Genomic DNA, 23,495 nt, shown 5'->3' with positions numbered 1-23,495 from the left:
AATGATAAATAATTGTTTAAAAGTTAGTGGTGTGCGTGGTTTATCGGTTTTTGTGCGTTTTTCGTCGGTATTTTAAACAATTAAGAATTCGGTAGCTGACATTGGTCGCCAAAGTGTCATGTTTTGACAATCTGGCGACCAATGTCAGTTCGGAATATATTACCTTTTTATGTGTACTGTGATGCGGTATAGCGGTAACTATATTTGTACTAAAAAAATTCCACACCTGTACGTTGGTGTGTCAGTTTGGAATTTTTTTCATACAAGTACCCTCACCGCTACCCGTACCGCTACCGCATACCCTCCAGTGTGGCCAAGCCTTAAGGGCTCTCATAAACCAATACGTTTGTTTAACAAACACAGCAAAAGTAGAACTACAGAAAAAAACCGGTGAAATATATACCCATTGACTTAATATATATGGACTGCTAGAAGTCAGCTAAGGTTGGGTCCACTTGTTTCTTGCCGATACTAGCACCCTAACCAAAAGCGGAGAATAAGTGCAACATTTTTGACAATCGATATTCGCGCTTAAAAATTAAAAAAAAAATAACAAACGAAAAATATAAAAACAATTTAATATTTATTTCCAAACACTTTTTGTTTATTATTTATTATTCAAATATTTTTATATTTATATATTTTAAGCACTTAACCACTAAAACGAAATAATTTAAACTAAAACACACAAAAAAAAGCCACATGGCAATCTTTGTAGTTTGTTTTGTTCATCAAAAAATGTAAACACAAATTGAAAAATAAAGGCTTGGCCACACTGGAGGGTATGCGGTAGCGGTACGGGTAGCGGTGAGGGTACTTGTATGAACAAAATTCCAAACTGACACATCAACGTTCAGGTGTGGAATTTTTTTTAGTACAAATATCGTTACCGCTACCCGTACCGCTACCGCGTACCCTCCGGTGTGGCCAAGCCTTAAAAAATCAAGAAACGAAAAATATAAAAATTACTTTGTATTGTTTTTAAAACACTTTTGTTTATTATGTTGTTCATAAAATATTAGGTGTGTTTTTTTGTTTATCTATATAGATTTTGTGCAAAAAAACGACATCGGAATTTTTGAAATCCATGCAAACATTTGGCACCACTGTACATATACTTTGGCAGCTCTCTGTCAAAAATGTTGCTTTTGTTTTTTTTTTTTTTATTTTAACTCCGAAGTGGGAAGGCCATTACATCCATGTTGGATGCAAACAAAAATTTTCATATGGCCATGGCATCCATGTTGGATTCAAAAAAATTTTTTTTTCACAAAAAACCAAAAATTATCTTTGTATTCTTAGCTACATTTTAAGACCATGACCATTAACATTAGTTGCGTCGTTCTTGTGTTATAAGCGTTTGAAGGTAGCCATATTGAATTTTTTTTTCGATTTTTTAAAAATCAAATGTGAAAACTTTTTTATTTTCATTTCTAATTTTTCGAAAAAACTTTGGTAATTTTATATACATATCTGTTCAACAATCTTATCAGGATCCATTTAAGACTTTTATCTGAAAAGTGCATTGCGTATATCTCGAGATATTAACATTTCAATGCAACCATGTCAAACTAATTTTTGATTGTTTTTTTCTATGATAGTTTTTTCCAAACCTCGTTTTCTCCGCTTTTTTTTTTTTTTGTTAATATTTTCAGATATTTTTGTATGAACACAACAAATAAAGTATCTTGGCACAACTGTTTTTATCGAGAGAAAGTAAAATCTGGATAATTATCTGGATTTTTCAAAAATCTATACAGATAAAGTTTTTGTTGCTTTTAACACGTAAATTGTTTTGATTTCAAAAATCTCGATGTCGTTTTTTTGCACAAAATCTATATAGATAAACAAAAAAACACACCAATTAATTTATTTAAATTTTTACACCACTAAAACCAGATAAATAAAAAAAAAAAAAAAAAAAACAGAAGAAAAAAGCCAAACCGCCATGTTTGTTTACGTTTTGCGAAGTGCGAAAGGAACAAATAAAGAAAAACAGAGAAAGCACTACCTTTCGACAACCGATGTCACACATTAAAAATTTCCTTTTTTCGCCGTCTAAAGTTATACCGCTAGTCTTAGAGGGTATAATACATGGAGTGCTTGTTTCTATACCTAATACATTGTAACGCCATATGCATGGATAGGGGTCGCTGCCTTCGTTTTTCAGTGCGAGTCCTCCTCTATAAAAGCTTCACGGAACTAACAGCACCATATAGGTGTGTTTTTTTGTTTATCTATATAGATTTTGTGCAAAAAAACGACATCGAGATTTTTGAAATAAAAACAATTTACGTGTTAAAAACAACAAAAACTTTATCTGTATAGATTTTTGAAAAATCCAGATAATAGGTGTGTTTTTTTGTTTATCTATATAGATTTTGTGCAAAAAAACGACATCGGGATTTTTGAAATCCATGCAAACATTTGGCACCACTGTACATATACTTTGGCAGCTGTCTGTCAAAAATGTTGCTTTTGTTTTTTTTTTAATTTTAACTCCGAAGTGGGAAGGCCATTACATCCATGTTGGATGCAAACAAAAATTTTCATATGGCCATGGCATCCATGTTGGATTCAAAAAAATTGTTTTTTTCACAAAAAAACAAATATTATCTGTATATTCTTAGCTACATTTTAAGACCATGACCATTAACATTAGTTGAGTCGTTCTTGTATTATAAGCGTTTGAAGGTAGCCATATTGGATTTTTTTTTTCGATTTTTTAAAAATCAAATGTGAAAACTTTTTTATTTTTATTTCTAATTTTTCGAAAAAACTTTGGTAATTTTATATACATATCTGTTCAACAATCTTATCAGGATCCATTTAAGACACTTATCTGAAAAGTGCATTGCGTATATCTCGAGATATTAACATTTCAATGCAACCATGTCAAACAAATTTTTGATTATTTTTTTCTATGATAGTTTTTTTCAAACCTCGTTTTCTCCGCTTTTTTTTTTTGTTGTTAATATTTTCAGATATTTTTGTATGAACACAACAAATAAAGTACCTTGGCACTACTGTTTTTATCGAGAGAAAGTAAAATCTGGATAATTAGGTGTGTTTTTTTGTTTATCTATATAGATTTTGTGCAAAAAAAACGACATCGAGATTTTTGAAATCAAAACAATTTACGCGTTAAAAGCAACAAAAACTTTATCTGTATAGATTTTTGAAAAATCCAGATAATTATCCAGATTTTACTTTCTCTCGATAAAAACAGTTGTGCCAAGATACTTTAATTGTTGTGTTCATACAAAAATATCTGAAAATATTAACAAAAAAAAAAAAAAGCGGAGGAAACGAGGTTTGGAAAAAACTATCATAGAAAAAAATAATCAAAAATTTGTTTGACATGGTTGCATTGAAATGTTAATATCTCGAGATATACGCAATGCACTTTTCAGATAAAAGTCTTAAATGGATCCTGATAAGATTGTTGAACAGATATGTATATAAAATTACCAAAGTTTTTTCGAAAAATTAGAAATAAAAATAAAAAAGTTTTCACATTTGATTTTTAAAAAATCGAAAAAAAAATTCAATATGGCTACCTTCAAACACTTATAACACAAGAACGACGCAACTAATGTTAATGGTCATGGTCTTAAAATGTAGCTAAGAATACAAAGATAATTCTTGGTTTTTTGTGAAAAAAAATTTTTTTTGAATCAAAACAATAAACAAAAAAACACAGCTATTATATCCTCTAAGCTGCTAGTAGCTAGAAAGAAGTGGAATCAACTTTTTTCAATTTGTGTATGGAAAAGTCTAACGACTAGCAGTCCATATATAGTAGGTCAATGTATATACCGTCCCCGAACTAAAGGCTTGGCCACACCTTAGAGGATATAATATATGGAGTGCTTGTGCTGTTAGTTCCGTGAAGCTTTTTTAGAGGGCTCTAGTTTCTTTAAGTTTTTTTCGATGAGTGCATGCCTTCCATTTTATTTTCATTTGATGGCTGTCATCAACAAGCTTGTTTATTTACAGCTGCGGAACCGGACTCACACTGAAAAACGAAGACAACGACCCCTATCCATGCATATGGCGTTACAATGTATTAGGTATAGGAACAAGCACTCCATTTATTATATCCTCTAAGGGCCACACCGAAGGATATATGCGGTAGCGCTACGGGTATGAAAAATATTCCAAACTGCAACAACAACGTTGAAGTGTGAGATGTAAGAAGTTCAAAATGAATTTTTATCTTATCCCGACGAACAATTTTGCTTCTGTAAAGATTTATACATGCTTCTTTTGCTTCTATAAAGCTTTATAGAAGCAAAATTGTTAGTTGGGATAGCCTTTTCACACCAAGCCAAAAACGCGGTTTTTGTGAAAAACCCTAAAAACCTATATCAAAACACACAAGTTTTACCATATATTTTTCATAAACCACAAGTTTTCGTAAAACACAAGTTTTTGATTAAACTCGCCAAAAACCTGAAAATGAAAACATTCAACTCCAAACGAAATAACCAAACCTTTTGAGAAATTCAGCAACAATTCAGCAGACAAAAAAAAAAAGAACTGACAGCAGACAAAAAAAAGAACTGACAGGCAAAGATAACTATAGTTGTTTTACAAATGCGGTTTGTTGATTTTTTTTGATAATATTAATCAAATTTCTTTCTTCATTTCTTTCATTAATTATAGAAAATGGCAGAGCAGAAAAATAAAAAAAAAATGCAGGGGACCGAAGATGAAGAGTTCCTGATGGAACTTTGGGCTGAAAAGGCAACCGAAAAAACGGTCATATTTACATCAAAATGTCTAAAGAATTTGAGGGGCGGCCAATATATTATTCTCCGGAAGAAATTAAAATGAAACTACACCAAATTTAATAGCTGCGTTCCTTTGGAAATATTTATCTACTTTTTAGTACTTAAAGCTGCTTTGAACTACTTTTTCAGTATAGCAAAGTAGATCAAAGTAGTTTTAAGTACTAAAAAGTAGATAAATATTTCCAAAGGAACGCAGCTAATATATTTAAATTGTCAGAGTTCATTTTATTTGATCAATTTTGTGAGCTCAAGCTCTTTTAAACAACAAAACTTAAATAGCATCGAAAACTTGACATTTGGATGTCAAACAATTTTAAACGTCAAATAAAAGCCTGTAAATTTGTGGTGTGAACGCTTTTCAGGTTTTTGAAATTTTTTGTCATAAACCGCGTTTTTGGGTTTGGTGTGAAAAGGCTATTAGATAAAAATATTAAAATCTATTAGAAAAATATAATGAAAAATATAATTGGTTTACCTTCAAAAAAAAAAAAAAAACAAAAAAGGTAGGTACTCAATTTTATTTAACATAGACATTTTTCATTACGTCTAAAACGCCTCCAAAACGCGTCCAAAAAATCGTTCAAAACACCTCCGAAACGCGTCCAAAACGCGCTCAAAATGCATCCAAAACGAAATCAAAACGCGTTCAAAGTGCGTCCGGAACGTGTTCAAAATGCCTCCGAAACTTGTCCAAAACGCGGTCAAGACGCGTCGAAAACGCGTCCGAAACGCGTCCAAAACGCATTCAAAACGCGTCCAAAACACGTTCAAAAAGCACCCGAAACGCGTCCAAAACGCACCCGAAACGCGTCCAAAACGCTTCCAAAATGCGTCCAAAATGCGTTCATAATGCGTCCGAAACGCGTCCAGAACGCGTCCAAAACGCGTTAAAAACGTGTCCAAAACGGATCCGAAACGCGTCCAAAACGCGTTCAAAACGCGTCCAAAACGCGTCCAAAACGCTTCCAAAATGCGTTCAAAACGCGTCCGAAACTCGCCCAAAACGCGTCCGAAACTCGTCCAAAACGCGTTCAATACGCGTCAAAAACGCGTCCGAAACGCTTTCAAAACGAGTTTAAAAACGCGTCTAAAACGCGTTTAAAATGCGCCCGAAACACTCCCAAAACGTGTCCAAAACGCGTTCAAAACGTGTCTGAAACGCGTCGAAATCGCTTCTGAAAATAAGTTTAAAAGCAAAACCAAAACAAATTTAATTTCATTCAAATTTTCATAAACGAAATTTTGTATGGTTTAAATTATTTCTGGCAAAAATAATTAATAACAAAATGAAGATATTCACAAAGTGTCATCTAGGTCAAACAAATACAGTGTGAATTGCCCTTTATATCGATTTGGCAACACTAATATAAAATTTTGGCATCACTAAAAGAGCACACAACTCTGTCAACATTTTTCAGTTCAGTGGCAAAATGGCAGCAAACCAACAAAAAACCAGCCCTCCCTGCTTATGTGTATGTATATAAATTTGTATGTATGCAAAAAAAAAAATTCTGTAATTTCAGCAGTCGTCAAATTCGCCGTCCGCCGTGTGTGTGTTTTCAATCGTGTTTGCATTCTTCATCCGCAATTAAAAAAAAAATAAAAAAGAAAAATAATTAATTTTTTAAATTCAACAAAAAAAAAAAAACCACACACTTTTAAGAAAAAACCATGGCGTCCGATATTGAAATCGTAAATATCTCAAATTTTGAAAAAATACAAAACTTCCTCAACGACTCCGCATACAAAGAAATACTCGAGAACAGCGAAAACTTCAACACACGCCTCTGCATTGAACGGCGCCTCCGGATGCCATTTCTCGATCCACAAACGGGCGTTGCACAAACCCATTGTGCTTTGTTTATGAAACAAAAACAACGAATGCCCGGATTCCGCGATGGCCAAATCTATACGTATCCGTCGGCGCGATGGCGTAAACCAAAACGTCAATACCTGCTTCATCATCAGAGTTACAAGGCCTACCAGTTTAGGGAAAGCCAAACGCATAACCATCATCATTATCATTCAACAACACAACAGCAGCAGCAGCAATCGCAACAACAGTCTTCATCTCAGCAGCAGCAATCACAACAGCAAATTCAATCGTCATCCGATAATACAGGTAATAAGCAAAAAGCATCTTATTAAAATGTAGACGCAAAAAAAAAGTGTAGAGATAGTTTTTCACCTTTCGTTTTTTTTTTTCTTTTGGACAAAAATTCAATTCAATTAAAAAAAGAAGACATTCTAGAGTTGCAACTAGCTCCAGAGATCGGGGATACACAAAAGCCACAAAGCAATTCCCGAGAAATAGAAATAGACGAAAAAACATTCGTCTGGTTCAGGGTAAAGAAACGAACGGCAGGTGCACAAATAATAGCTGTAGCAGTAGCACCCTTCTCTCGACCGGGTTCACATTTATTTCAAAAAGAGACACTTCTTGTGTGTGCCTTTGCAGAGTGAGGGGGTGGTGGTTGGTTGAGGCTCCAGGGCATCAGGGGCAACCCCCACTACCCACCCACTTCCACCCCCAACCCACTCTCTCTCGGTTCTTCTATTGCCTATATGCTATATGCCTACTTTGTATTCTGCAAGAGTTGTCTCAGGTTTGCTTGGTTTTGTTGTTAAAATTTACACAAGGGCACGAAATGAATTCCATTTCGATTGTTGACTTGTGGTCGTGTTGTGCAGAGTTTAGTTAAGAGTAGAGTAGAGTAGAGATGATGAAAATATTATACAGTATTTTACGGATATAAGAAACACTTATATTACGTCGCCGTAAAGCAAAATTTTTCAAAGTCACAAAAAGCAAATTTTACAGGGGACGATTTTTAAGTTTTAAATTTGTTTAAAGCGACAATTTTCTGCTCGTTTGCCATTCAATTTATGTTTTTTTTTTATAAAGTTTGTTCTTTTCTCTTGAATAAAATATACAAGTTTACCTCATTAGTAGGTGCATACTATATTTAAATAGTTTTTAAAACTAAAAACCCAAAATTGGACATAGAACAATTCCTATGCAAGTACGTTTTTTCCTTAAATAAAAAGTGGACTTAGGGCCAGTTTGTTCACAGTCGATTATGTGTTAATCAAGCATTATTCCATAGAAAAATCCTTGATTTAAAGATAATCAAGTGTGAACAAACCGGCCCTTAGAACAAAATATGATGGGACTTAGAATATTCAAGAATACTCGGGCTCATTTTCAGAAGGCTACTTCCCTGTTTTTATTGTTCTATGTCCCATTAAATTATATAATCTGCGGAATGAAATTTTTTTTTGACAAAAACGGTTTTCAAATACGGAAAGAGCACCTTCAAATTAGTAACACTGCATCATTAACGCATTTTCGGTAAAAAGTGGATTAAGAACAATTTTGCTTTACGCCGACGATTAGTACTATAGGTCGTTTCAAATCAAAAGTCCTGACTCAGAGTTTATTTTCTCCCTTCCAATAAAATTGAGAACAAATAAACAAAAAACTCAATTTTATTGGCTCATTGCGACAAATCAACTCAAAAATAACAACAAATCATGCTTGTTTGAATGAAAGAAATGCTAGAGAAAAAAAATTAGCAAACGAAAAATCTGAATTTGTTTATTAATGATTTCTATGGTGACGACTCCAAAATAATTGAAAAATAAAAATAAGATATTTACTGCCCAATTATACAAATGAAAAGATGTGAATAGAATTTTAAGTTATGAATTGCTATCATATAAACTGGACATTTCTGGTCCATCTTCACCTAGTCCTATAACAATATCTTCGGCAAAGTTATCCCAACTGCCTTCAAATGATAAATAATTAAATAATTGTATGTTTTTTTTGTATTGTCCGCGGATATGGAGTGATGCAAGCCCGGGAGACTTGCCTCTGTTTTCTGAGGCTAACCCAGTGAATCTCACAGACGGATCAATTAATTAAAATAGGGATATCAAGAACTGTTCTTCATTATTTTATCGTTATTTTAGAAAAAGTTCAGCTGCCTCATAAATGCTTCCTTCCAGTTAGCGAATGAGTTTTTTTATTTTTGCTCAATTTTCCATGGGACTTTTGATTTGAAACGACCTATAGGTAAAATAGGCATTTAAAAAATAAAAATTGTTACACCCATCAAACTTGGCAAAAAGTTTGCTTTTGGGATAAGAACCAAGGATAAAAAAGTCTGTAAAAAAAAAGTTGGGTGGAAGGGTGTTTTTTTCGAAGAGACAGTAAAAATCTGTAATTGGTCTCAAAAAGCCAATTATTCGTGTAAAACGCCTAAGAATTTAAGTATAAGGGTCAAAATCATGGAGGTGGAAAATTTGATGTCCAGGCATTTTTTTTTTATTAAAATAGTTGACACGCATCTAAGAATATATTTGTTTCGGTTAGAAAAGTTTCTATTCCTTTTTTATTGCATCTAATATACCCAAAAAAAGCGTTCCCGGACATGTCCATAACTCAAAAACTGAAAATCAAATGGCTTAAAATCACATATAAAAGTTAATTATTTTTGAGTATTTCTTTTCTTAATATTACATTATATACAATACTCTTTATTAATTGGTACATCTCTTACAAAAAATTAAGTTTTGTTATTTTTTATACATTGATAAAAGTTGTCCCAAGAAAAATGACGCATAATACCAACATTTATTAATGTATCAATATTTTAATCATATAAAGTACAAAAGGGTGGTGTAAGCAGTTTTTAAAGTTAATTTTATATATGTAGATTTATCATTACACACTTTTTTTCATGGATAAATATATAAAATGTATGTTAGAAACTAGTTTTAGTTTCATTTCATTAAGTACCGTACATCAATTAACCGTCATTCCGGAAATGCTTGTTTTCGGGTATAGCTAGATTGAAATTTAAATTTGTTGGTGATATTATGATCAAAAATCGAGGCCACTACAATATAATCTCAAAAATATTTCGTTTTACTTTGTTACATAAAAAATAAAAACAAATTAAGGTCAAAACGTCATTTCCGGGAACGCTCTTTGAATCTGAATATACCCATTAACGTTTAATTTGTCATCAAAACCAAAAATTAAATGAATGATATGCTTTTTGGGACCAATTACATATTTTACTGTCTCTTCGAAAAAACACCCTTTCACCTAAATTTTATAAAACTTTTTATTTTTGCTTTCTATCCCAAATCATTAGGGTGACCCATCATTTTTGTTTTCACTAAAAAAAAAACACCCTTTTAATAGACACTTAAGATTCTTGTTTCTTATCTTAAAAGTAACACAATTGCTGAATTTCAATAGGGTACCACTAATATTACTCTAGTATTACACACTTTTTCAAATATACCCATATTTTCTCTTCACAAAAAAAAAAAACACCCTTTCACATGAAAAAAATTCGTAATTCCCATGGAAAAGACAAAATTTTTAATAAATTTCGTAAGGGTAACTTTTATACCATTGATTCTATTGGACTTATCGCGGATTTTCCCTTTTTCCTAAAAAAAACACCCTTTAACCTAAAATATTTGAATAGACCGTTTGGGTTCTTGGTTTCTGTTATAAAAGAAACATTTTTACCAATTTTCATTGGTGTAACAAATTTTTCCCCAGTTTTTGTGGTAATAATTCCGAATTTCATCATTTCTTAAAAAAAACACCCTTTCACTCAAGATAATTTTGTACACTTTATAGATTCTTAATTCTTATACCAACCAAAACTTTTTCACCAAGTTTTAAAAATTAATAAAATATAAGTCAGCTGTTATAATACCTTTCTCACACATAACTCAACCCATCAAAAAAACAACCTTTTTTTATCCTTGGTTCTTATCCCAAAAGCAAACTTTTTGCCAAATTTCATGAGTGTAACAATTTTTTTTTTATTTGTTGATTTTATGTACTATTTTAACTGACTTTCTTATATCCGTGTTGCACTGTATATGAGTAGGTACATTCTACAAACATATAGCTACGTTATAAAAGTAAAAGAAAACTGAAAGAAGGAAAATAATCAATATAAGGGGTCATCCTTCCTCTTTCCTCCGCTCCGTCATCTGTTCTCCCTGCTGCCTCTTATTTTATCTTCATATTTATTTGTCCTTTATTTTATTTAATTTTTTTTTATCCACTATATACAAATTCTTTGTGTATTTGGGGTTTTGATGTTCAATTAGAGTAGAGATTTAGCATCAAAACATAAGAAATGTTTTTTTTTTTTTTTGTTTTTTTTTTTTTTTCAATTCATTTTCCGGTGGTATTTTAATAATTGAAAATATGTACTTAAATTAAAAATGTCTAAGGTTGCCATTATTTTAAATGCCTTCGGTAAACACAAATCTTGTCTACCTGTTTCGATTCATTTTTTGAATCATTTCATTGCATTTATATGCCAGGGGTGGTTTGGATTGTTTTAGCGCCTGTTTTAATCAGATTTTCTGTCGACGCACAGTGCGGTATTTTGGTCTAAAACCTGGCCAAAAATATTTGGGCACATTTTTCACTTCAAATAGGTAGCAAATGACTAAAAAGTGATTTGGAAGGAAAATGTTTCATTGTCTTGGTACAGTAAAACCCATTTAAGTGCTTATCTCCCGATTAGCCATGAAAATTTTTTATTAAAAATGCACTTTTTTTTAAGCTGGTAGTTTATTCTTTATTTTGCTTTTTGACTCAAGTTGTTTCATTAAGTAGTTTTCGAGAAATAAAGTTTTAGAGATGAAATTAATTCTGTATAAAATTTTGCAATATTATGGACCTTTTTTATCATTATTTAATGACCTGGTAGTTTTTAGTCAAATACTAAAGAATTCATTCAAATAAATATCAAAGTTCCTAAGAAATTAAAAAAAAAAATGAAACATAATTTTTTCACGGAAACCGTGTTCCTTTTTTTATTTGCAGCCGTTTGCTGAATCGAAACTTAAGCACTTATGTTCTACATAAATTCTTATGTGACAGTTTAGGCAGAGGAAAAAGTAGAGAATAAGAGCTTATGTTCAACTTAAATTATTTAAGTTTCGTTTTAGCAAATGGCCTAAATTGACTAAGTATTTTAATACTTCGCTTACGAATATTTTATTCCATAGTTCAAAACTTTAAATCGTTCTTCCCACAACTAACGTTTTCAAAGCCTCATCACTTTAAAACTACAATAATGATTCTTATGAAATTTGAAACACTATTTCTGTACATATTTTTAAAGGTATCCCTGGAGAAATTTTCTCAATAACAGTTTCGTTAAAAAACGTCAACACAAGTAGAACTTGAGTTGTCAAAATAAAAAACAAAAAAAAATTGTAAATTATATGAATTTTTCGTTCTCGTTTATTTTTTCTATTTTTTGTGTTTTAACAACTTCACTGTCCCTATACAAACTGGTAAAATAAAGTAGCTACGTTCATAATTTTGTATCAGAAAAACAGGCATTTTCTTTACGTCCCATGAATAACATTTGATACATAGAAGTTTTCTGCACCGTATTTCCAACGTCCATGAATCATATATGATCATAAATATGAAAAATATTCTACGTCCCTACATAAATTGACTCAAAATCTTCTCTACGTTCAAACTTTTTTTGTGGTAGAAAGTATTGCGAATGACTCAGATATGAGGCAAAATGCTTTTTTTACCATTTATAATATTGTTGCTTTGTTAAAAAAAGTTTTACTTTGTGTTTACATTTGATTCATGGACGTAGTAAGTGTTCATATCATATGAACACGTCCTATATATAAGATGATTGTTATAGTTGGTCTCATTAAAAATGATTATACACTCTAAGAACATGTAATAAAAATAATCAATTTAGATTAGATTGAAATGATCAGGTCGTCTATTAATCCAGTCAAATAAGGGTTTAACCTAGGAATAAATGCTAATAGAAATTTTTTTTGCCCAATATCTTCCTTTTGTCATTCTATAATATACCTCAAAAGTCTGGAAAAATCTCATGTCCGCAACTCGCGATTTTCAAGGTCAAAGCGCGAAATGGAGAGGATGGTATTAGATATATACACTTATGATACATGATATCATCTGTCAACCCGTATTATTATAACAGTTGCTAACTTACTACCGAAAAACCCTTAAATTTAGCATGAAGATTTTTATATCCATTATCATTAAAAATCAAAACAATGAAAAACTACAATTCAGATATTTGTGTCAGATCAACATGATACATGAATAAGGTACATTACTTTTCAGGGATGGTCAGATTGATTTGTTTGTGGGTTTTGTTGGAATCAGCGTTAAAAAACACCTTGAAATCATATGGGTTATGTTGGTATAGGTGTAGAAAAAGCTTTGTTTGGTTGACATATAAAAACTAAAAATTTTTGGTAGATGGTCTGCCCTACAAAAATGTTTTGAGAATTAATGTGTGAGAGAAATTTTCGTTCCTTCAGGGCCCCCTGAGAATGGGGGCCCTGGGCACGGGCCCGTGTGAACTTATTGTGAAGACGGTATTGCATTCTGCTTAACATGCTTTAACGCCGCACACAAAAGTGCAAATAATTTGTAATCCTTTTAGTCCAGTGCATTTATGATGTTCATATATGGACGACCCAGCAGTTTGTACCACCCCCAAATTTTTTTTGCTCATTCGATAGAGCATTGGCTGAATATTATTACCCTGATTTTTCGCACTCGTGAAATTCACCTTTCGGCCGCCATCTTGGATTTTAGTTTTTGTTCAATATCTCGATTTCTATTTATCCTACATAAAAGTTGTGTATACAAGAAACGTAGGCAATTAAATTTCGCGTCTTTTATGTTAAAAACACTTTTTCGATATTCTGACTATTAAAAAAGTTACAAGCCAAAAAAGTAAAAAAAACCGAAAAAAATGACAATTTTAAAGTTTTGAGGACTTTTTATCAAAATTATGAAAAAACGTTCCGAGAAAAGATTATTCACCTTAAAATTCTCTACAACTCTGCTATACAACTTATTTTTCTATCTCTATAAATACAAAAGTTATTAATACTTTTTTGTTAAAAAATACCCCTTTTTTACGAAATGAAGAGACTTAAATATAAAAAAATTGCAGGTCCTGAATTTTCTCTTGTAACATAAAGCTTTAAAATACTCACTAATCATTTAAAATTCAAGATTTGGTAAAAAAAAATTTAAGAAAAAAGTAAAGATAAAAAACACAAACAAAAAAGAGCATTTTTAACAGAAAAAAATATTAATAACTTTTGTATTTATAGAGATAGAAAAAAAAGTTGTATAGCAGAGTTGTAGAGAATTTTAAGGTGAATAATCTTTTCTCGGAACGTTTTTTCATAATTTTGATAAAAAGTCCTCAAAACTTTAAAATTGTCATTTTTTTCGGTTTTTTTTACTTTTTTGGCTTGTAACTTTTTTAATAGTCAGAATATCGAAAAAGTGTTCTTAACATAAAAGACGCGAAATTTAATTGCCTACGTTTCTTGTATACACAACTTTTATGTAGGATAAATAGAAATCGAGATATTGAACAAAAACTAAAATCCAAGATGGCGGCCGAAAGGTGAATTTCACGAGTGCGAAAAATCAGGGTAATAATATTCAGCCAATGCTCTATCGAATGAGCAAAAAAAATTTGGGGGTGGTACAAACTGCTGGGTCAAATTATAAATGCACTGGACTATTTTTCATTCTTATTTAATTTTTTTTATATTTTCTTGTTCGTTTTAAATTAATTTACTCATTAGAATATACAAACAAATCTCATTGAGGAAAAATGCGTTTTCTTAAATATATTTCAATTTTTACTGCAGTCATATTTAGGGGCTGTATAAACCTACAAAAGGATATTACAATTATTTCTCTGATTTTTTGTATAAAATATATCCGTTATTAAAAATACATGTTGACGAATCACATATGCTTCATGGACGCTGTAAACGCGGTACAAAAAATAATTTATGTTCAAATGTGATTCATAGGACGTGATACTGATGTTTTTTTTCCAAGCAAGAACGTAGAGATGTTTTCATTCATTCATGAACGTAGGAAACATGGAAAAAATGCAATTCATGAATCACAAATGATTCATTGGACAGTGAAGTTGTTAATGTGAAAAATATAATTAAAAATTTATTTTTAGTTGTAGAAACCACGAGCACACAAGAAATATTCGCACAATTAAATCAAAACAAAAACAAAAAATGACAGTTTTGCTTTTGACACTCTTCTCACGAACATAGGCCCAACTATAACAGGCATATGCGCGCATGGGCTTATGTCAAAATGGCATGAGTGAGTTGTGAACATACACAATTCTTATGGGATAGCCATAATGCGCATATGCGCGCTTCGTTACCTTTCATTAAGCATATGGGCAATTCCATGGTAACTCACGTTACATTCACAAAAATCTCCAACACATAAATAATTTTTTTTTTTTTCAATTTTAATGTAAATTGATACGAAATTACTATCCATTAATGGAGCATAACTACAACTTTCATAATTAACTAAAAAAATTGTTTTTACATTACATTACATTACATTGTTTTTATTTTTAACATTTGCTTGGGAAAAATAAAAGTTTGATGGTAACTCACGTTACAAAAATCGGACACGAATTTTAAGAGTCCGACAGTATGAAGTTTTTATGTGATAATTAAGAATCTTAATTTGTTTTCAATGAAGATTCCATACATACAAAATTACAAGCTTTTAATATGAATGACAAAACCAAACATTTTTTCAATATTTCGAGGAAAAATTTTAAAATATTTAGGTAACTCACGTTACATTATTTTGGTAACTCATGTTACCTGCGATTTGTGGTTCCAAAAGTAAAGAAAAGATGCATTTTCACTCAAATTTTTTTTAATCGAATAGTGTGTAACGAAGCTTGCTTAAATGTTAACTTATTTTAGCACTCATTAGGGGATATTGTCATCGTCACTATTAGACTCATCATATTTTCAGTTTGCTTGTTTTTCCGTCATTTTCATGTGAAATTCTTCTGTTGTTGTCAAGCTTATGCTATAAAAATGCTTTAAGCATATTAAACTCCCTGAATTTTATGTCTATCCATAAGGGAATACAACAAAGAATCTTTTTTTGCAACTTGCATAAAGAGTTGCCGTTTGTAAATAGTAATTTGCTAATAAAAAAAGTAAAAAAGACTGCATAATTTGTTCAAAATTCGTGTCCACTTTTTCATGGAATTACCCATATGTACATATATGCCGTGCACTCTGAACCGCACGACATGAGTAAATTTCTCAGAATAAAACATAAACAACATAGATGCAAGGTGGATGGAAAAATTAAATTAATTTTCACTTAATAAAAAAGACTCTCCGAGGGTTCATTCAATGCATTTTTCGTAAGATCAAACTTGTGGGATTTCGGTCGCGAAATAGTCTGCAGCATTTTCCAAGTATTCTTTTGAATTTAAATTCGAATTTCTGGCTGGTCAATTCAATGTTGGTAAACCAAAAAGTCGCATATTATCGTGCATTCCTTAAAAGTTGAAAGAGTGTAAATTCACAAACGCATCACTGCAGAGATGATTTGCGATCATTCCTGTAGCACGTTCATAAACGCAAATAAATAGCATCACTTAAATGTCAATCGTTCATTATTGCAAATTTGGATAAACTGATGCGCAAATATCAAACAAAAAAGCATCAAGAATTTTCTTGATAACTTGGTGATGCCGACGCGATTTGGAGTAAAAATGAAGGAAAAGGACAATGAAAAGTATTTAATCAAATTCTAAATTGTTTATAAATGAATAAATTTGACGAAATTTAGGGAATATTTTACCAGCACACAAATTAAACAACTAATAGAAAGCAAATTAATATATGAAGGTGAATTTATTGGAGGCAGAAAATCGAAGTCAGTATTGTAGAGGAATGTTCTGGAGGAGATAAAATGTGAGGCTCCAGATTTTAATTATAACAAAGAGTTTTTATTAGTACATTTCCATCATTAAGCAAAAATTGTTTTTAAACGTAAAACTTTTTGTCGATCAGCATCGCATCGTCATCAGCTGGGGGTCTATTACGTAATACGAAACGAGCGGCAAGTCAACGATACTGAAGTAAACGATAGTTACGACAGAGAGCGATTATGTAAAACGATAAAGTCGTTTGGCCAAACTAAACCGAAAAAAATATTTTTTTGAGGCTCACTTAGGGTTGCCAACTTTTTTAGCAAGGAATAGAGTATATTTGGTTTCAGAGACGAAAAAAAAAGAGTACATTTGAAAAAAGAAGAGTACCATTTATTTCAAGTCTTGAAAATGTAATTTTTTTTTTTTTGCTTCTTACAGTACATAACAATTTTTTGTTGTTTTTAAAATATGTGTATGACTAAACGTTCAAATTCAAAATTCATATACATTAAGAGCTCATTTTTGATCAATTTCAACGAAGCCCTATTCCTCTCCTCTCGCCACTTCATATTCAAGACCGAAAATACTCTCTCAGTGAATGCTGAAGTGGCAAGAACAGATAGAATATGGCTTACAATTTTTGCAGTTATCAATATAATTCATCGAAATAAAAATATATAAGAAGGTTAACTCAATTTTAAATATCTTGATGTTTTACAAGAAAAAATCTAATATTTTCAGGTCTTAAACAAAACAAAGTAAAATAGAGAACAAAATTTGAATTAAACAAATAGGTCGTACTAAAACAACGACAAAAATTATAGTGTTTTGTACTCTCTAAATTACAATTGTTCAAATTTAGAAATTATAACGTCGAATATTTTAAGCCTCGTTCTTTTTTTCATTCAATTCTATCTTTAGAAATATAAAAGTTATCCACCAATTTGTAAACGTTAAAATGCTTTTGTTTATGTGGTGGTACACTCAGCCTTAAGTAAAAAAAAGAGTATTTTGACGTACTCTATCAGAGTTATAGATTATAGAGTACACATTCGTGAAATAGAGTACAATACTCTTTTTTAGAGTACGGTTGGCAACCCTAGGCTCACTTCCATTCTACCAGCATACGCAATCATATTATGACAGCTAAACGAAAACGATAGTCAAACGATAGGTAAATGGCAGTCGTAAAGATTAACGAGTATCGTTGAAGTAAAACGATTATTGTAATACGTAGTCGCATTTCAACGAGAACGAAGTAGTTTCAACGATTATCGTTTTACAAAATAGGACCCCTGAGCAACGATCAGCATCGCAAAAAAGCAGTGATGCGTAATCACTACCAAAAAATTTGACGTTTGTGAATTTACCCAGAAATTCGACGCATGCAAACGTTTGGAATGAAAACCATTTCCAATCTACCATTGAACTTTTAATCTAAATAATAATATCAATTCTGATATATTTATGTGGGGAAACTACAAATCAAAACCAATTTTCAGAATAAAGTTTGGAAAACGTTAAGTTAGATCAGCAAAACACAAACGTGTGCGAAAAATCCCCAAATTTACAATATTCATAGGAATAACAAACCCTGAATTGATCAACGAACAATTAGAAATATACCTTTGCTTTGTACAATTTTATTTCTCACAACTTAATATAATAACCAAAAAATTACACAAGGAAAAAGGCGCCGCTGCTACTGATTCTATTCATCATGTTATGTTTATTGTTTGAACTTCATTTATAATCAACTAAAATGTTAAGAAAAAAAAAAAAAAACTTGCAAGCAACAAAACCATCCATGGTGGTGGAAGGTATCGAAAACGAATAAATTAAAAAATCGAAAATCCGGTTAAAGATTTTTTGAAAGTTAAACGGTTACAATTGCTTTTCGGCGCGTTTTTTTTTTTCTTCTTCATAAACAGAGAAGCAGAATCTGAGATACAAACAAAAAGCAAATCGCAGATCGTATGAACTGGTTCTTCCGCCATAGTCGCCGTGCGACCGACGACGTTGTCCACGGTCGAGAGTCTACCCGACATCAAGGTCGTGTGTATCCATCCATCTCTCTAGAACCAAAACAACTCGAACTGATTATATTTTGCTGTTGTTTCAGCTTTTGTTATAAATGTCGAATTACGTACCTACCTTGTTCGTTTATTATTTTTTTTTTTTTGCTTCTTTTATTCGAAAATTGTAAATCACAAGTTAATGGAGGGAAGGGTGTAGCAAATTGAAGAAAAACGAATGGCTGGGTCGAAATAGATGAAGAAGATATGAAAGGCGATCGTAAATATTCTATTTGTAATTCAAGATAAATTGATAAAATATTTGGATTTTGTACCTTTTTGTTCACGAGTTTGTAATATTTATTAGAATGTTTCGCAGTTACAATCAGTCTCGGTTCACCGAGTTCGTTCACGGGAAATCTAGTCCAATTCGACAAACCTATCGTCGAATAGTTTCAAATATAATTATCGCTATCACTGTTTCCTTAATGTTTTATTTGTTGAGTTAGAGCAAAAAAGAATGGTTTGGCATGAGAAATCCAATGATAAGATGGCTGTCAAGAGGTGATCAGACTGAAACGAAAAATTGATTCATTGGAGAACGGTGATCTGGTCGAAAGAAGGAACGAGTATTCCTTGTGTGATTATTAATTCGCGTTTAAGCTATAGGGTATCGAGTGTCGTTTGTCTATCGATAAACCACTTTTGTCGATAGTCGATCATCGAAATGAAGTCTTGGTGTTGTAAAATTCAGCTGTGAACGAAATTTTTCGTTTTATCGTTCGATCTTTTTCGTTTACAATTTTGCTATCGACTCAAATCAAGTTCATAGTCCACAATAGCGAATATTTTTGCCGAAAGAGATACAGAATACCAAAACAGGCATTTATCGATTCGATCGACTTTTAGCGCATCGAAAGTTGAATGACACTCGCAATAAGCGCCACAATAAAAATGGCGACTTAGATGATCGTGGTAAGAATTGAACACCGTGCAGGGATTAAATTTGTTACGAAGCGAGGAAAAAGTCAGAAAATTATTCATTGAGCGATGGTATCTGTTTAACAAGGTTCTGCCCCTTCGTTGCCATTTTTCAAAAAAAAAAGTTGGTACCTATGCTATTTCGAAGAAATAATAAATTTACACATAAAAACGAAATTTCAAAATATTTCACCAACCCGTTTTCAAAAATATTGATTTTTCAAAAAAAAAAAAAAAAAAATGTTTTAATATTTTTAAAAAATCCCAAAATGTGTTTTTTGAAAATTTTCTACTTTTAAACGCTTTCGTATAAAAATTTTCGATGAAATCGGGTTAGTCTTGTACGAGATAATTAGAAACCAAAAAAACCGTTCAAAAAATATTTTTTTTTATTTCAAAAGTTGGCTCTTATATGCAATACTATACACAAAAATTTTAATCAAATTCGTTAGAGCCATTTTCGAAAAAAATTAGCTTTTCTATTGAAAAAAATATTTTTTAGTGATGAAGAGCTCAAAGCGGCTATAAATGGATACTTTGCGAAGAAAGAGGATACATAATTTTTTGAGCTTATTAAATACCTAATCTTAAGATGTAATAAATGGATTGATGTTAGGGAGATCATATTGAAAAGTAGACCTATTTTCTAAGGTGTTATATGATCCTGTTATCCTTAGATTAAATGTAAACTCATTATAGAAGAACGTGTGAGGAAAGTACGCAAAAAGGGGACTTATCTGACAAAAACTGTCAAATATCCCTTTTTTATTAATATGAATCCACAAAGTTAATTTTGAATTTTTCCTATGAACGTATTCAACACAAAAGGTTTTATTTTGTTTTCCTTTAAGCAACAGTTATACAACCTGATGGCAATTCCCTTGGAGCCACCGCTGATAACGATAGCAAAGATAGTCATCCAAATCCAGAAAAAGAATGGTTCTACGAAGATATGGAACTTTCTCACGTCGAAGAATTCGAAGAGGATTTCGACTCAGATGCAGATTTTGATGATTCATACAGCAATCGTAAAAGAAAACGTGCCAAGCCCGCAAAGAAGCCTCCAGCAAATCCAGATGCCACTCCAAAAAGAGGCAGAAAAGGTAAGAAGCTTAATTTTCATTTAAAATGTCATATCATATTTTTACCTTGAAATATATTTATAGGTGGTCGTCGAAAGGTTAACACAGATGGTGAGCCAAAAAAACGCTCCAATGCAATTGCCGCCAGTGCATCATTCAATACGAACTCTTGCGCTTCTCCACTTAACAGCCTAGACGATCAACCTCTGTCTATGCTAACATCTGCTGACAAATTGCCCTCCGAAGAAGCAGAATCAAGTCCGAAAAAGGGCAGCACGGGCACTGGCGCTGGCGCAGTTGGTGCTAGTAAAATGAGAACTGAACGCGACACGACCGCACATCCTTCGCCATACTGCGACTTTTGTCTTGGTGACGCACGTGAAAACAAAAAGACAAACCTGCCCGAAGAACTTGTTTCGTGCTCCGATTGTGGTCGTTCTGGTCATCCGACCTGCCTTCAATTCACACCTAATATGATCATCTCCGTGAAACGCTACCGATGGCAGTGCATAGAATGCAAATACTGTTCCATATGTGGCACATCAGACAACGACGATCAATTGCTCTTCTGTGACGATTGCGACAGAGGTTATCACATGTATTGTCTTTCGCCACCACTGATAACACCCCCCGAAGGCTCATGGAGCTGTAAGCTTTGTCTGGACGAGTTCCACAGTGGCGAGAAGTAAATTCCCCAAACTTCGTTGCATCCACTTATTAGTTTTTTTTTTGTTTAATTATTTTTTTTTTTTATTTTTGTTTATATGTAAGGTACTTGTAGTATAAAGTATAAAGTGTATGTATAGTGTATGTGCGCATATTGCGTAAATTTTTTTTTTTAATTGTTTTAAGTTCAAACCCATTTTTTTACAATGTATTAATATTATCTTTAAAGCATGTTTAATTTTAAGATATAAACCATAAGATTAAGACAAAAAAATAACTAGAAAAGATAACAAAAAGGCAGCGCGTTAAACAAGAACGCTTTCATTAGACTATAAAAATTTTATCCAAAAAAAAATAAAAGAAAAAATAAAACAAGCGAGTCAAAATTCTTCAAATAACAAACTAAATAAAATATACTCTGTGTGCATTAAAAATAAGAAAAAAACAAAAAACATCTGATATAAACTGATAATAAAGTTCGTGTAGCCTGAATTCAGTATTTCAACAGTATTAAAGAGATTTTTATTTTAATAATTTTGTTGTTTATTTTTCAACAAAAACAAAACAAAAATTCAAGATTCAAAAATTTAAAACAGCTTGCTTGACTTAAAAAAATGCTGAAAAAAAAAACAAATATACATGATACTATATTTCCTTAACGATATTTTTGTACTTATTTTTAAAAATTCAATTAAATATTGTTTGTTTTCTTTAAACCTAAATAAAACTCTTAAAAAAAAAGTCAAATATATATATGCCCTTAATTATGAAAGTGGACTAAGTCACTCCTAAAAATGGCATCAAATCTAGCCTAAAAATTATTATTATTTAAGGGATAAAGTTTATTTGAAAGCGAAATTGCAGTAAATAAACTTCTTTATTGCTCCTCTAGTGATTTCATAAAAAAAATATAATTAAATCGTTATAAGAAAATTATTATGTAAGTTTTTCTTTAAACAATGCAAAAAGTGACTTAGTCCACTTTCATAATCATGGGCACATATATACACACGGGTCACAAGTTATTTTTGTGAGCATTTAGAAAACTTTTGTCTAAACATTTCTTGTGATATCCAAATAGTTTAAAACAAAATTGCAACAACTAGAGGTACTCCTGTTAATGTTGCCTGTTCACAAAAATAAATGATGAATACAAAATCATAATTATGCAAAAACCATACTTTTAGTCAGATATGAATATCTCTTGAATAAAATAACTACGTGAACGAGTATGGATTATCTTGTTATAAGAATAAAAAAAAACATGTTTGACGCAATAAATAGAAAAGATTTGTTGTTTCTTTTTAATGAGGAAAAAAAAAAACCGAGTGCGAATCAAAAGTACATTATCATCTCAATCGGATAAAATATTCTCAAAATTTTTTTAATTTTTCAACTGGAGTAAAATTTAAGTTTTTTACCAGCCGTTGTAAAAGAAGGGGTGTTTTCATAAACGTCTTCCTAACTTAGGCCTGCGTTATTCGTGTTCATAAAGTCATCTGCGATCGCACTAACTTAGTCCAACTGCAGTTCTGCTGTTCATAAACTGCATTAGGTCTGTTTGGGTACTGCCTAAAACAGAAATATTTCTTTTTTTGACAAAAATAATGTACAAAACCACACCATTCCAGAGTACCCAAACAGGAATTGGGCTAAAAATGTTGAAAAAAGTAGAAATATTTCTGTTTAAGGCAGTACCCAAACAGACCTAACATCGGGCAGATTGCGCAGCCAAAATTTTACTGCTGCAGAACTCACGAAGAAACTTATTTGACTCTTGATTCGATTTTTTTTGTTAATAAATGTTATATTGTAAACAAAAAAAAAAATGAAAAGCAAACATATTAATTAGGGTGGTGCAAAAAATGTTTTTTTTTTCATTTTTTGAAAAATTTAAATTTTAATGACACAGAAAATTTCTAAATCGTTTTTTTTGAGATAATAAGTTTATATTGATTTTTTTTTTCGTATAAGGGTGGCTCTAAAAAATATTATCTTCTACAGCTGCTTGAAGAATTCCAAAAAAATTAACATGCATATTGTTTTGACCAAATTATTGAAGAAAAAAAAAATATCCATTAAGGTGGTTCAAATTTTTTTTTAATTAATTAAAAAAAAAATATTTTTCACTGC

General features: G+C 31.5%; 1 protein-coding gene across 2 annotated transcripts; it reads left to right on the top strand.

Annotated features, from left to right (window-relative positions):
• Nucleotides 1-6,319: 6,319 nt before the first annotated feature.
• Nucleotides 6,320-21,896, top strand: LOC129907486 (zinc finger protein ubi-d4 B). Of its 2 annotated transcripts, none has more exons than XM_055983746.1 (3): nt 6,320-6,918; nt 20,472-20,717; nt 20,781-21,896. In XM_055983746.1, the coding sequence occupies exons 1-3, from the start codon at nt 6,468-6,470 to the stop codon at nt 21,383-21,385; spliced, it is 1,302 nt and encodes a 433-aa protein (XP_055839721.1). In that variant the 5' UTR covers nt 6,320-6,467; the 3' UTR covers nt 21,386-21,896. The 2 variants fall into 2 exon arrangements, with proteins under 2 accessions (XP_055839721.1, XP_055839720.1); XM_055983745.1 differs by having other exon boundaries at nt 20,466-20,717.
• The last annotated feature ends 1,599 nt before the right edge of the window (nt 21,897-23,495 follow it).

The sequence above is a fragment of the Episyrphus balteatus genome, chromosome 1 (genome assembly GCF_945859705.1).
Source record: "Episyrphus balteatus chromosome 1, idEpiBalt1.1, whole genome shotgun sequence".
In the NCBI taxonomy this organism is placed as follows: Eukaryota; Metazoa; Arthropoda; class Insecta; order Diptera; family Syrphidae; genus Episyrphus; species Episyrphus balteatus.
The sequence above is the reverse complement of the archived record's forward strand: the minus strand, read 5'-3'. Positions and strand labels throughout refer to the sequence as shown.

Excerpts from the sequence above, each read along its gene's own strand:
- LOC129907486 (XM_055983745.1), top strand. The coding sequence starts at position 6,468 with ATGGCGTCCGATATTGAAATCGTAAATATCTCAAATTTTGAAAAAATA. Across the intron at positions 6,919-20,465 it reads ATCGTCATCCGATAATACAG|CAACAGTTATACAACCTGAT; the intron begins GTAATAAGCAAA and ends TTTTCCTTTAAG. Across the intron at positions 20,718-20,780 it reads TCCAAAAAGAGGCAGAAAAG|GTGGTCGTCGAAAGGTTAAC; the intron begins GTAAGAAGCTTA and ends ATATATTTATAG.